The sequence below is a fragment of the Symphalangus syndactylus genome, chromosome 2 (genome assembly GCF_028878055.3).
Source record: "Symphalangus syndactylus isolate Jambi chromosome 2, NHGRI_mSymSyn1-v2.1_pri, whole genome shotgun sequence".
Taxonomy (NCBI): Eukaryota; Metazoa; Chordata; class Mammalia; order Primates; family Hylobatidae; genus Symphalangus; species Symphalangus syndactylus.
In genome coordinates, this window is record NC_072424.2 from 114,177,601 (window position 1) to 114,193,876 (window position 16,276).

The 16,276-nt window shown below is 38.0% G+C and overlaps 1 protein-coding gene across 12 annotated transcripts in view; it reads right to left on the minus strand.

Annotated features, from left to right (window-relative positions):
* Positions 1 to 292: 292 nt before the first annotated feature.
* The window catches only part of MAP7 (microtubule associated protein 7), a 221,941-nt gene continuing 205,957 nt past the window's right edge, over positions 293 to 16,276 (minus strand). For 11 of the 12 annotated variants that reach the window (XM_063622358.1, XM_063622360.1, XM_063622349.1 and 8 more), the window contains 3 exons: positions 14,296 to 14,398; positions 3,423 to 3,646; positions 293 to 1,795 (listed from right to left, as the gene is read on the minus strand). In XM_063622358.1, the coding sequence (XP_063478428.1) occupies positions 1,785 to 1,795; positions 3,423 to 3,646; positions 14,296 to 14,398 (338 nt within the window). In that variant the 3' untranslated portion in view covers positions 293 to 1,784. Of the gene's footprint in view, positions 1,796 to 1,928; positions 3,647 to 14,295; positions 14,399 to 16,276 lie in introns of those variants that run through there. The other variant, XM_063622354.1, reaches the window with a different exon arrangement.

Sequence of the window (16,276 nt, forward strand, 5' to 3'; positions counted from 1 at the left end):
TTCTCTGGCGGCGCTGCTCTTTAACACAATATAATTAAGAATTCTGTACCACTTCTAATTAAAACTTGATTACTTAGAAGGCTTTCCGTTTGCTAATGATCACTAAAGTTTAAAAACACACATGAAAAAGAAAAGCAGCCAAAATACACCTACTGCTCTAAATTTTAAATAAGGCTATCCTATATGCTTAATCAACAGGAGGCTGGGAAAATGTCACTGAGTTAAGTGAAGGACAATCTGAAGACTCAAGAATCAATCTGAGTGAAGTTATAACATATGAGAAACCTAAAAGTAAAACTATGTCAAACACTTTATTTGGTGTTTCATGCTATGTTGATTTAAACAAATTAAACAAGTTTGTTGAACAGATTTCTTTTCTAATATAATGACTATGTGTACATGGACAACTGAAAACAGTGAAAACCCCCAAATTGATGTTTTAACAAATTATAAACCATTACTAAAGACCATATGCCTGGATTAAAAAAAAAAAATAGTCCAATAGATGAAGTCTCTCATTCAACCTAGCAGTTCAACCAATTTCTCTTTTAATAAAAGCTGCACACTACAGTGGAATAAATTTATCTTTTTAAACACTCCACATAAAAACATGTGCACCCTCTCCTACATTTAATCATTAGTAGTCTCTAAAATGGTAAAATAAAACTGAATTTATATTAGCAAATGAAAGTGCAAGTTTGTACAGCTAGGCTCAGCAGCAAAAGTGAAGAATAAGAATGAAAGGTGAAAAGCTGACAGATGCCACGCAGAGCAAGGACTTCCATGAAGGTCCGTGTCCTGTGTGCCAAACACAGTCAACATTCCATCATTTTCTCATTGCTCTTAAACGAGCAAAACCAAATTCTTTTTCTATTTAAAGAAATATTAAATCTTTATTTTCCCCAACATAATCTGTGATCAGGTAAGGCAAAGATAAGTCCACCATCACTGGGGACAGCAGCAACACACAGACTTCAGAAATAGCCCTGAATCATCAGTAACATTCTCCCGTGGTAACAGCAGAAGGAATGCAGCTAACAAATTAAATTTGTAATGTTGTCACATTATTCTAATTTATTTGATTAGTTTATCTGGAAAAACTATAAATACATTATGTAAGAGGGCAGTAAATTATTTCCTTGCTTTGAAAAAATAATGTTTTTTCACATTTTAAAACATTTTAGTCTGCTTTTGCAAAAGGAGTTGCAAGAAAAATGTGACAGCTGGGTTTGCAGAATGTCCATGTACAAGTTGTATTTATAAGAACCTGGTAATCTGCCTATAATTTGCTTCTACAAATAGAGCTCTTTGCAATAATATTTAAACAAACAGGCTTAAACTCTTCTCCTATTCATTCTACTTGTAGAGCAAAGAGGTACTTATTTTTCAAGTATTATAAAAGGTAAAAAATTTTTTTGCCAATTTTACATGTTAAGCTTTTAAGACCAAAAAAATCATGCCTAGTCAGCCCATTTCTTTTATAACCAAATTCTCTTGTCTTTTAAAGAATGCAGAAAAATATTGATTGCTAAGAAGGAGCACACTGGAAAAAGCCATTTTAAAGTATTGAAGAATGAGACGTAGTTCTTTTTTCCTATTGATGAAAATTATTAGAAAAGCTATCCAGTCTGTTGTCTTTAGCTAGTTTTAATAAATCTTTTCAAAATGATGGTCAAGAACTCTAGAAAACAGGTGGAGGGGATGCTCCTTTATAGCAGGAAAGGAATTCCATTAATTGTAGAAATTCTCATTAAATTTCAGCTTTGGTTCTTCAGAAGAAACACTCATATAACTTCTACATGAAGAGACAGAAAAAGAACAGATTAATATGACATTTATCTAAAATCTTCTTTCAAGAATACTATAGTAATACCTTAAATTTCTAAAATTTACCATACTGTTATATACACTTATATAAGAATAGGCAATTTTGTTAGGATTCACAGTCTTATATTTAAGTGAATTCTGTTACTCATAGGAAACATATGTTCTTTTCTTTACATCAGCTTGGGCCATAGCCTTCATTTTTCCAAGTGGCATACACAGATTGTACTTTTCTCGGTTAGGGGTTTAAACATTCATTTCTCTTGTATCCTCAGTAACCAATGCTTAGGGTTCTAAACATAATTGGAGGTTAAATAAATATTGATAAATCATCTGGAAGTTCTTTCCCTCCCTGTAAACCTGTAACATGAGTAGGAAGCTGCACTGGGCATGCTTCCATCAACATACCATTAGTCGGATTGTTCCCAAAGGCTTAAGAATCAGAAAGTCAGACAGGGGAGGGCCCTCACAACCTCCTTTCAAATCCTAGAAAAGTGGAGTTCACTAAAGTGAGGTTCCACTTCCAAGGTCAGTACACTAGAGGAGAAAAGAAGAGTAGCTTCATTTGGATGAGTGGTTCACATTGGTTATCTCACCGCATTAAAAGTTGATTTATTACAGATTCACTGATTGAATCTAGAAGGCAAAACAATTTGCCCATAAATAATTCTGTATTGTCTCCATTTAGTTATCCTGAATTTGGCCACTTCTTTTCGTAGAAATATAAAGAGATGCTGGTCAATACATGACAGTCATCTTCAAGGAAGAGAAGTCAACAAAATTGAAACAGGTTTGAAGAGACAGGGAGCAGAGATTATCCTGCTAATTCCTGAGACTGATGGGATTGCGCTGCTGAGCTGCTATGACCATTGAGTTAATTATATTTGATATTTACTCCTTCTTTCTTTGGGTCCTGATTGTTCTTTTTGCACAAAGACTTCAGGTCAAGTGTAGGTCAAAGAGATATTGTGTAAGAAAGTCACAGGCAGTTTCAACAGCAACAAAATCATTTAACAAGTAAAGATCCTTAGACTCAGTGTGATCCTATTCAGAGTACTGGTTTCATCACCTAAATCGTAACTATCCATCATGTCACATTTTAAAAGGACAATAATTTATTACCCAGGTTGCCAAACCCAAATAAGAGAAAAATGGTGGGAGAACATGATGGCAGTCTTCAAATATATGAAGAACTGAGAAAGATGGAAAAAACTCAGATCTTTCTCTAGTGGGCAGCACTAGGCCGGATGGTCCATAATTATGGGGAGGCAGCCCTGTCTTTCTACAAAGCATATTCTGAGCACGCATGATGTCGGGTAATGGGTGCTGCTCTGTGCAGAGAGGCTGACAGACACCCACTGGGTGCTGCGGACTGGACTTCTGCACTGACTGAGAGAATAGGAGAGGCCTTAGAAGTTGTCCAATCCAACTCAAAATTCAATTTCTATGAGCCAGGCACAATATCTTCCATTGTGGCTTAGTTGGTCCTTTGAAAAACAAAGTGTTACCACAATCACACTGTAGAAGGCAGCAGTCCGTGTCCTCCCGGGTGTCAGATATTTCTGGTGACTACAGAAGGGAGTTGGAGGCAAGCTTACCTGCAGTCTGTTGTGTCTGAACACCATCTACCTGAGGCAGGGGCCCAAGTGTCCCTTCATCATCAAAGGCCAAAATTGGATTCAAAGGAATTTCTGGGCTCTCACTGTTGGTGACATCTAATCTGGATGGTTTAGATCCAATGGGTAAGTTTATAATTTCTTCAAAATTTTCATTCTGAACAGATACACCATTTTCATTTGGTTGTTTTTCCAAGTCGGGAGTGCTAAGGAATTTGAAAAATAAAAATAGAAATTAGTCTTAAAACTGGAAAACACATTATTAGGAAAACCAAAATGTTTTATGATGAATAATTTTATAAATTTACAATTAAAAAAATCAGACTGACGAGTCACATCATTACTAACAAAAATAATAAATTGTGGTGTATTTGTACCTTAAATTCTTATTTTAAAAAATCTAGGTCAGGCACAGTGGCTCATGCCTGTAATCTTAGTGCTTTGGGAGGCCAAGATGGGAGGACTGCTCAAGGCCAGGAGTTCAAGACTAGCCTGGTAAACATAGCAAGACCCCCGTCTCTACAAAAGATAAAAAAAATCAGCCGTGTGTGGTGGCATGCACCAGTAGTCCTAGCTACTCTGGCAGTTGAGGAGGGAGGATCACTTGAGCTCAGGAGTTTGAGGCTTCAGTGAGCTATGATGGCACCACTGCATTCCAGGATGGGCTATGGAGTAAGACCCTGTCTCTAAACAACAAGAAAAAAATTTTAAATCTGTTATTTTGTTATGAAAATTATCAAATAGAACAATTTATCAATTACAACAGATCATCATTAATAGAAATAAATCAGCAGCAGCAGGAGTTCTACACATTTAATGATTTCTGCTGCAGGCATTTTTATATTCGTCTGATAAAGAGTACCACTTAATGAGGACCTTTGCTTCAAAGATGAGGGGATTATAATTTGGAGGGGGGAGTAAATGATTTGCACAAAGTCACACAACTACTGAGAGACAGTTGAGGCTAAATGCACGATCTCTTGATCTCTGGTCCTGTGCTTTTCTCATTAAGCCACTTCTCACACTTTCTGGATATTCCAGCCTCCTAAAGCCCTTGCATAATTTCATATATAAATTTTTGAAGACCAATCTTCTTATCTTTGCCCCTTAAATGTGTCTCTGACCTCATCTTGATCCTTATGGATTCATGCTTAATATCTTGGATTTATTTTTGAGATATACTTAATTGGCCCCAAATACTTAATCTTCTACGGTTTGTCTTAGATTGTCACTCTCTCCAACTAAATTGGCAGCCCCTTATGTTATATGCTTATTATTATGCTTTACAATGTAGCCAAATAATGCCTACGCATCAAATGAGTGCTAAACTAATTTTACCATTCATTTTATTTCATTGCAGCATATACATATGTGTGCAAGCTTCATAACTTGTTCAATGCTCAACAAATTAACTGTAGTATCGCTAATACCAACTGCTTGAACATTGTTAGCAGGTCAGTTTGTCTTCTCAAATTGTAAAACAATGCTAATGTAAATCCAACCTTTCCATTGCTTTTTAAGACTTTGCTTTTTTTGCCCAATTGAATAACTAGTTTACTTTCTTTTTCCTTTTTTGAGAAGGGTCTCATTCTGTTGCCCAGGCTGGAGTGCAGTGGTGCAGTCTCAGCTCACTGCAACTTCTGCCTCCTGGGTTAAAGTGGTTCTTGAGTCTCAGCCTCCCGAATAGCTGGGACTACAGGGGCAAGCCACCATGCCTAGCTAATTTTTGTATTTTTAGTAGAGACAGGGTTTCTTCGTGTTGGCCAGGATGGTCTCAAACTCCTGGCCTCAAGTGATCTGCCCCCATCGGCCTCCCAAAGTGCTGGGATTACAGCCATGAGCCACCGCACCCAGTCAAAATAGTTTACTTTCTCTACTGAGTGAGAAGTATTGACTTTGGAACACATTCTAAAGCATTTCTGATTTGAATATTTGTGTATTTTTAAAATTATTAAACCTTCTTTTTTTACGGAAAAAATGAAGATGCCTGTCCTAAGTGTCTCACAAGGCATTGCAGAATATGCTGAAAATATTATTTGTAAAATAATCTAAAATATTATACAGAAATATTATACAGCATGATGATGCTTTTCTGCTATTTTACCAATAAGGGAAGGGGATGCCACTACGCATTATAAGTCTCCACAAGAGTACAGTCACACACATGTGCACATGCACCCCACCCAAGTCACATGTGCACACACATGCCTAACACCTACTGTTCTAAGTGCCTGGGCTGCCACACCCACCTTCCTGTTCTTGCCTAACACCAACAGTCTTTCTGTAACTAGGGAAACAATTTGGGTTCTTAATCCAGAGAGAATTTAAGTAGAAGTCCTGGCAAAGGATAAAGAACAGGAATGTATCTCCAGAGCCCCCTTTCCTTGGCAACCTTAACCTGTCACCTTCCAGGCCTATATGTACTAATAAGTCATAATGGCAATGGCTAACCCCAGACTTGAGCCAGTATCAGATTTCATTTCCCTTCCACCTGCCCATTCTAATTGCTGGCAATCAGAGGGATAATTGTGCCATATGCATTGGATGACAAGTCATGAAATGTTCAGGGGACATGGGGACTGGTAGAAACTATAAAACTGAAACTGAAGTACTGGGGTTAAGGATTAGGGATCCGTGTGTCCACTCAGGATAAGAGCACCATCTTCTGAATTCCCTGCCTTCAGTTACCTTCTGAAGTTTGAAGACTGATGTAAGACTTTTGAAGACCGCATGCCTTGCTCCAGTCCAAAATGTGTACCGGGAGGGGCTGGGACCTTGGCAAGTATCTGCAGTCCACACGGCTTATGGAAGCCAGAACCTTATTTTCTCTTGATATTTATTAATTATGTTAAAACAAGTAACTTTTAAATTAAAAGGGATACATCTCTTCCTGTGTGAACAATAGGGGCCTGGGAATGTTACTTTTCCTTCAGGCCAAACTAAGAGCAATGATGAACTCAAGATTTGGAGGGAAAATGAATGGGTCGAACACCAAAATTACCAAAAACTCCTTATTTAAAAAAAAGATGAACATTCTATGAAAAGACAGCTCCCCTACGGCTATGAACAAACATGAAATGTCTTCTCGAATATCAGGAGGGTAAGGCAGTAGCTGTATAGGCAGCATAGCTTCTTAGCCTCTAGACTAGAGATTCTCGGCTGGGGGTAGAAGAAGATCTCAGAACGGCCTGAGAAACTGCAGATCACTTCCTCTGTTCTCATTCTGATATTCACCCCTGTCCTCCCCGACTTGTACTCACATGGATCTGTATCCTTTGTTTCCTATTCCAAAGCAAGTTTCCTATCCACGAACAAATATTTTCCTCAATTCTTGTGGAGCATCCCTCCACAAGTACTCTCTCTTAAGAACCAAACATGGCTTTTGAGTAAGAATGATCTGCTCAAGGGCATATATAATATTCATATCTTTCATAAAGATGTATTTCAAGTATTTTATAAACTTCATATATCTTACATAGGAAAATGTATATATTCATTTATAAAATTTTATAAAATCCATATATGTTATTAACATGTATTCATATATTTCTTTGAGACACTCTGTTGCCCAAGCTGGAGTGCAGTGGTGCAATCACAGCTTACTGCAGCTTCAATTCCCTGGGCTCAGGCGATCCTCCGACCTCAGCCTCCTGCGTATCTGGGACTACAGATGCAGGCCACTGCCCTTGGCTGATCTTTGTATTTTTTGTAGAGACGGGATCTTGCCATGTTGCCAGCATGGCCTTGAACTCCTGGGCTCAAGCGATCTGCTTGCCTAGACCTGCTAAAGTGCTGGGATTACAGGCGTGAGCCACCACACTTGGCATATTCACATATTTCTTTACACCTTTAAAATCTGGCCAGAATTATGATAACTCAAACCCTCTTCCATTCTAACTAATGTCAGTGGGGAACCTGTCAGGCAGAAAGGAGATGGGCAAGACATATGGCTTTGGGGCAAAGGGGCCAGGCATCTCACTCAGGAGTAAGGTGAGGAGTAGGGTTCAGGATACTTCTGGTACAGAGTTGCTCTATAACAAAGGGTCTCAGTCCTAGCTGCTAGGAAAAGTAATGTGAGGGGGTCGCCATCCTCCTGGGGTGCTGCTAGACAGTTTGCTGAAATATCTCGAGGTGGGGAGGGGCAAATGTAATTTAGTTCACAGCATTCACTTATTTACCAATATATTAGGTACTAAAGACATTAGGAGAAGTGATACTTCTCTCTCAATCTGAATTAAAAGATAGTCATTCTGAGCAGTGGAGTTTTCTAGCAAAAATAAATTCTACCACTATACTTGCATGATCTGTCATGATGGATTTTCACAGAGTATCACGCATACCATGTTCTTTGGCAGGGACCCTGAGCATTTCCATTAATCAGTGATTTAATTCACAGCGGGCAAGCTGGAGGGATCTATAACTCTACTTGAGGTGCAGAGTAGGGCATTTAATAAAGATGCTGACTGATCACAAGGATCATGGAATGCTTCACTAAAAATAATGCACTGAGATGAAAACCAAAGAGTTTATAAGCATTTTAAGGTTGATTTGAAACTAGAAGTGAAAGGAAACATTCATGGATGTGATTTGTCATTTAAAGTTTTTAACAGGATTTCAGATGTAAAACTGTTTAAAAACATGAGTTTCCACTGCATCAAAGGGAATGTTTATTCATGAATGGGAAGCTGTTTTGGGGATGGATATTAAAGACAAGAATAGGCTGGGCGTGGTGGCTCACGCCTGTAATCCCAACACTTCAGGAGGCCAAGGTGGGATGACTGCTTAAGGCCAGAGGCCAAGAGTTTGAGACTAGCCTGGGCAACATAGGGAGACCTAATCTCTATAAAAATATATATATATTTTAAATTAGCCAGGTGTGGTGGCTCGCACCTGTAGTCCCAGCTACTCAGGAGGCTGGGGTGGGAGGATAATTTAAGTCGGGAGGTAGAGGCTGCAGTGAGCCATGCTCGTACCACTGCACTCCAGGCTTGGTGACAGAGCAAGACCCTGTTTTATAAAATAAAAATAAAACAAAATAAAGACAGGAATAAGCTAGCCCTTCTCTAGATGGAAGAGTGTAAGTGGCAGAGAGCCCCAGGGATCAGTGCTAGGGTTAGTTTTATAATAATCGGAAGACAAGCAGGATAAAATTTAAGTATGCAGATAATGTTTATTCTTGGAAATGCAAGTCATAAAAATAGCCCCTCGAAAACAACAGGGAAAATCATGAAATGAGTGACAAGGCAGGCAGTCTGTAAAGGCAGTGGGTTTAGAAAACTGTCAGTTGAGCGATCCTTAAAAGACAGTGATCAGTCAATGGAGGTTAAGACATCTTGGGATCACTGCAAACTGTTCCTTGGTGATACTGACTCCTTGTGTTTTGATGATAAAAAAAAAAAAGCCAATAAAATGCTAGGCAGGAGAAGATGGGATACCAGGAACAAACCAAAAGCATTATTCTACATCACACTGCAGCTACACCTAGTGTACTGTGTGTTTTCTGGACACTGCATTCATCTTAGGATGATAATGATATGCAACATTTGTATAGTACAACATAGTTTTCAGAACTCCTTCACAGACACCATTTCACTGAACCTCCCAGTACTTTGTGTGGAAAGTATCTCCATGTCCAGATGAGAAAACTAAGGCTTAATTAAGTAGGTTAACCCCACAGTTGCTGAACTTCTCAAAGGTAAAACTAGGGAGCCAGCCTGGAACTTTTGGTTCTGAAGCTCTTTTTCCTCCACCCCATATTCACACTGAAGAATCTCTAAAGAAATATGACTAAAATATTCAAATAGCTGAAGAAGGAGTCTTTTAGAGATAAGGTAAATGTGTCAGTTACTGATTTACTGCCTCTCAGCTTCAAATTCACCCATCATTCCTGTTCTGTGAAACTGGATCTGGGCTTGTTAAATAATTATCCTTTGCCACTGCTGGAGAGACACTGCAGCACAGTTTTGCTTCCTGGTTGGCGTGTGCTTGCTCAGCAGGCTTCTTTAGCATACACGTGCTTTTCCCAGGGCCTGGCTCCTGCAGTGCACAGTGGCCAGCAGCCTCCCTCCAGCACCCCACTGGGGCAGATTCATGGTACAGTGCTTATGGGGAGACAGTGAACAGCTTTCCTAGGCACTCCGGAGGGTGGATCTCTGGCAAGTTCTGCTGGCAAGAAAACATAGCAACTTCTCTGGCATCCAATGAGTAACAGTTATATCCTCTCTAACAAGGTCTGGATTACAGACCTGAGGGGTAAGGGATCTTTCTTCTTTGGTGCAACACTAGGGTATGTGACTGCTCCTTGTATCTGCTATTCATATATATATATTTTTTTAACAGGGTCCCACTCTGTTGCCCAGGGTGGAGTGCAGGGGTGTGATCAAGGCTCAACCTCCTGAGCTCAAGCCATCCTCCCACCTCAGCCTCCTGAGTAGATGGGACTATAGGTGTACGCCACTGGGCCTGGCTTTTTGTATTTTTAGTAGAGATGGGGTTTTGCCATGTTGCTCAGGCTGGTCTCCAACTGGGCTCAAGTGATCCACCCACCTCAGCCTCTCAAAGGTCTGGGATCACAGGTGTGAGCCACCACACCAGGCACCTATATTCTTTAGAATTCTCTTTCTTTTTTCCCTCTCATTCCCACAAGTTCTCTTTATTTCTTATAAGCCAAACCAAAATCATAGTTACTCCATCCTACTTACTCCAATCCTAATGATAATTATTCTTTAAATTTTCTCTGGTTTAAATCTATGTTTTTTTCCTTCTGATTAGACCCTCACTGATATAGTAAACATAATAGGAGTATTATGTATTAATAGGAGTATAAAATAAGAGTAGACAGGGAATAGAAATAAAACCCATAAAACTATGAAGGGTATGGAAACTACAAACAATGACATTCTCTAAAACCTAGTTTATGATAACTATGGGTCCTAACCTTGAAACTGCAAAGAGCAGCTATAAGAGAAGTAAAAGTACTTCTTTATGCCCTTCTTTTCTTATACTTGTTGCTATAAGAGGTAATACAGGGCAAAAATACAGATTGTTTCAAGATCAATCTGGATGAATTCAAGGATGACAAATTTAAAAATAATTAAGGGAAGCAGAATTTCTTAGGCTACATATCACAAACTGTGTGTCATATAATGGGGACCGAACTTAACATCACATTAAACATTTCCTACAGTCAGTGTCATTCAGAAATGTACTATTTCTCAAACTGGGGTCCTGTTCTTTACATGATTTTTAAAAATTTATGTTTTCACCCAGGTAACTTAAAAAAAATCATATACAGTCTTATCATCTGTCCGACTGATTATCACAAAGCTGAGTTTTGCTACATAATTTCAGTGCTCCATTTTCAGGTGTTATTTCAAAGCATACTGATATCAGGTAGCACCAGCTTATTTGACAAGGGCTAATGACACGAACCAGCTGAACTGCTAAATAAATATGCTAGTGCCATGTAAAAGCCAAGTATCATCATGGCACTCTGTATTAAAAAGAGGTTAGGAGTTTTAAAGCAGTTCAAACAGAGAGAAGCAGTGAGTGAAATGAATCATGGTTATCCCTAATGCAAAAGGGATCAATCAGTACCATATGTATATTACCTACTTAATTTCAGAAAAACATCATTCTTCACGATAATTTCACTGCTCTTGATTTTACAGCTTTACTTATTTTTTTGAGACAGGGTCTTGCTCTGTCACTCAGATTGGAGTGCAGTGTTCTGATCAAGGCTCACTGCAGCTTTGACCTCTTGGGCTCTAGTGATCTTCCCACCTCAGCCCCCCAAGTAGCTGGGACTACAGTCGTGTGCCACCATACCTGGCTAATTTTTGTATTTTTTTAGAGAAGGAGTTTCACCATGTTCCCCAGGCTAGTCTTAAACTCCTGAACCTAAGTGATGTGCCCACCTTGGCCTCCCAGAGTGCTGGGATTACAGGCGTGAGCCACCACGCCCAGCCAGTATTTAGTATTTGAGGGGCAAAAGCATTTAGGTGGCTACTGCAAACATCCAGGGACTTGGTCAGTGGGGGTGCCCTAGAAATGGAAATCAAGGGATAGAAGGGTAACGTTGTAGGGGAAGGATGAAAGTGGTTTTATTATTTACGTAAATTTGTGATTTGCTGTTTTGGCTTTAAATGAACAGGGGCTATAGAAATTTTAAACCTAAATTTATATTTGTAAAAATAATACAAGTAACTCTGGGAATCTACTATATATATATCTACTATATATATATAAAATATATATATTTACTATATATAAAAATATGTATCTACTATATATAAATATATATATCTACTATATATAAAAATATATATCTACTATATATATAAAAATAAATTTCCTTTATATAAATTCCTTTAAACTCCTATAAATATATATAAATTTCCTTTAAAGGAAATATATATCTACTATATATATAAATAAATTTCCTTTATATAAATTCCTTTAAAGGAAATATATATTTATAGGAATTTACATATTTATAGGAATTTATTTATTTATATATTTATAGGAATTTATATATTTATAGGAATTTAAAGGAATTTATGTATATTACTATACTATAAACAAATTTATATGTATATTACTATACATATATTTCCTTTAAAGGAAATATATATATAGTAGATATATATATATATATATATACACACACATACACACACACACATATATATATATTTCCTTTAAAGGAGAGACACTGGAGTAGATGGCCAATGGATTTCATATTAGGCTTATTCTTATATTCTGATGTTTATGTCTGATGCTCATCTGGACCTGCCTGTATTGTCAGGTGAAAGTAGAAAAAGGCTATGCTTATGTTTCTTCTAATGGTTTGACAGGGATTATCTTACATATATGACAAAGGATAATTTATTTGTTGGGTAAAGATGGATGACACCAGTAAGTTCATTTTGGTTTCATTACAAATTGTTGCTTTTCTGTGTGTGGAAAAGGCTAAAATATAACAGAATTTTATTATCTGTATTAAATATAGTAAAGTTATTTTTCAGGTTTTTATATAATGATTAATTGTTTGGTGATATTACTACTGAAGAGAGTCAAATTATGCATAAATTAACTTTATAGATCAGACAACATAATCAGTGGCTTAAGAAGCTATGGTAGGCTGGGTGTGATGGCTCATGCCTGTAATCCCAGCACTTTGGGAGGCCAAGACGGGTGGATCACTTGAGGTCAGGAGGTCCAGACCAGCCTGGCCAATATGATGAAACCCGTCTCTACTAAAAATACAAAAATTAGCTGGGTGTGTCTCCTTGAACCCAGGAGGTGGAGGTTGCAGTGAGCCAAGATAACACCACTGCATCCAGCCTGGGCAACAGAGTGAGAGTCTGTCTCAAAAAAAAATAAATAAATAAAAGAAACTATGGTAGGCATTGTCTGTTCCCCATAATAATGGGATTCTCTCTGTGGTATCTTTTACTCTTTTTCTTTTAAAAAAGGAATCTCTGAAGTCAATGAATTGAACATAATAAGTTTTAGGGAATGAATTAAAAAAATCTAATTAAAACTAAGAAAAAAATACCATTTAATATAGATCTTAGGTAACTACAACAATAAAGCTATTCAACATAATTGGAAATGAATTATTAAGATCTCTCAGGGTATTCTCTTTGGTATTATAGTAGGCAAAAAATAAATAAATAAAAATTCCATTGTCTCAGAAAGATATCAACACAATAGTAGGGTGACTCACAGTTTTAACTGCTGCCCGTTACATTATAAAATGTTATCTAGTGTCTGTGTTTCTGTACTTATCTTGGCTAAAAGCCAAGAAACAATTATGTGTTTTTAGATTAAGAAAATAATTTGAGGACCTTCAGTTGTCTATTGGTAGCAAAGACTGGCATTAAAGACAGGAAGACTCATATATTAAGTAGATTTCCCAAATTTAAAAAGTCATAGCTAAATTTTTTTGAACATTATTAAAAATATTTCTGCAAGTTCTCTATGATTGGATTTTTAGGCACAGGCTATGATTACCCTTATTTTTCATTTTTTCAGAATGTTCATATGATGCTGTTGATATAATTACAAGGAAAGAGAAAGGCAATCTTTCTGAAATCCAGACTCTTTTCTAGGCTGTTGTTAGCAACTGTCTGGTTCTTCAGTAAGAAGCCCTGTTATTAATAATATAAGAAATACTGACATCTGCATGACTTTTATATGGAACAAACATGTAAGTCACTGTAATATTATGCATGGCTAAAATGCAATTGTTATATACCATTAAAGAATGTGGATATGGTCCACATCAGGCTAAATATAAACAAAGAAAACTAACAGATTATTACTTGTTTTTTGTTTTATTTTTTGAGACAGGGTCTCACTTTGTCACCCAGGCTGGACTGCAGTGGCAGGAGTTTGGCTCACTGCATCCTTGACCTCCTGGGCTCATGCCATCTTCCTACCCCAGCCTCCCAAGGTGGGACTACAAGCACACACTATCACGTCTGGCTAGTTTTTCTATTTTTTTGTAGAGATGGTGCTTTGCTATGTTGCCCAGGCTGGTCTACAACTCTTAGCCTTAAGTAATCCTCCCTCCTCAGCCTCCCAAAGTGTTGGGATTACAGGAGTGAGCCCTGCACTTGGCCACTTTTAATATTCTTGGAACAGTCATACTAAATCCTCATCATCACATTTAATGACTCAAGAAAAAAGATATTTCCACTTTCTTGGAGTACAGAATTACTAGCTCAAACAAAAATCAATGAAGGTCCCCCAAAATAATCAATCCTAATGTTAAGACTTTGAAATTCTGGTGGAGCTGGTGGGTAAAAACAGTAATGTTTGACTTTAATGAATGTCAGTGAAAACTCACCTCTCCACTGTCACTTTTGACTGGTGTGAGGTAACCACATGTGGGCTGCCAACTGGCTTTCCATTTCCCGGAGCGTTCGTTGTACATGGAAGTGCAGACACCTCTGGGCATAGCAAAGGAGACAGAACAAAGGGTTACTAATATTCTTTTCTTAGACCTAACCTCCAAGAGCCAGAATGCCTTGATTTATGTGCTGGCTCTGCTACTTACCAGTTGTGAGACCTTGGGCACATCACTTAAACTCTCTGTGCCTTAGTTTCCTCATTAGTAATAGTACCTACTTCATAGATTGTTAGAATTAAATGTATTAATATTAATACATGTAAAGGACTTAGAACAGTGTCTGGCACATTGGAAGGGCTAAGTATTATTATTTTTCCTTGCACTAAAGTTACAGAAAGTATATACTATTGAAACCAAAGCAACTGATAAAGAGAGCAGTAAGCTGACTTCATCAAGCTGACACTGAATATCTTTACAAAGGATTCAGAGCAAATCACCATGGAACATCATAAGTATTAAAAATATTTTTGAAAACTCAGTTTAGTCCTATGCACACTTAGAACGATGAGGATTTCATGAATGGAAGGCAGTGTACTGTACCTAACCATTCCACCTCATTTTCAAAGCTCAATGTTGCAGCCTACTTTAAGCTAACAATATTGATGACTGCCTCTAAAATATAGGACAGGGTTATTTATAAACCTTTATACAGGCCGGAGTTTCAGATGTATCTGTGGTAGATTATGGTTTCAGCATGATGTGAGGGAATAACTGAAATAATTCCTACCCCTCACCCCCTTGCCTCCTGCTTTTTTTTTGAGACAGGGTCTCATTCTGTCACCCAGGCTGCAGTGCAGTGGTGTGATCATGGCTCACTACAGCCTCGACCTCCTGGGCTTAGGCAATCCTCCTGCTTCAGCCTCCCAAGTAGCTGGAACCCCAAGTGCATGCCAACATGCCCAGCTAATTAAAAAAAAAATTATTTGTAGAGACAGGGTCTTGCTATGTTGCCCAGTCTTGAACTCCTGAGCTCAAGTGATCCTCCTGCCTCAGCCTCCCAAAATGTTGGGATTATAGGCGTGAGCTACCTCACCTGGCCTGAAATAATTCCAAGACAATGTTATTTTACAACCTGGCACAAAATCAGTAAAGCTGCCAGAGGTACAAGAGATCTGATAACTAAGGCAGAAAGGTAAGTGATAATTTCAAATCTGCCCAAATTTGCAAAGCTGGTGACAGGCAGCCCCTGAGAAAACATCTGATAGGTCTGTAAACTTGCCTGCCTGCTTACCCACCTTAGAATTCTCTTTGTAGCACTAGTAACACCAGTCAGCCCTCAATTAGATGTGGGACTGGGAGAAGGGGAATATTTGTTAGGCACAGCTAATCCTCAAGCCTCCTTTTAGCAGTTTTAACTCAAATCAAATTTACATGAGTGTTGATAAACACAGCTATGCCAATCAGCAAGTTTCACCTTCCCTCTTGCCTTTGTTCATTCTTGGATTGATTTATAAAGAATACTGAAAGAACAGATAAGGAAAGGGCAGGAAGAGGGAAAATGAAAACAAACCAACAAGGAGACTGGCCAGGCACAAACTACAGCATTAGCCCCTCAAATAATCCTGAGCTGGTGCAATTTACAGCCTAAACTGATCACTCTGACAACTCACTGGGTACTAAGCCTGCTTACAGCCTGTGTCTATTACAATATTCTTGAAGACAGTATGCTAAAAATGCAATGGGGTTATAATATACAACCATTAGGACTATTCTCCAAACATACACATACATACATTAGGGCATCTTTAAAAGAGCATGAAAACTCCACTATAAAGGAATTATGACATACAGAAACCAAAACAGCTTCTATTGAAATAAAACCAAGTCCCAAAATACCAATAATACTTTACATTTGAAAACCCTTAATGTTTATAGGCAATGTTCTGTCACATAAACCGTTGGATTTGATCTTTGAGCA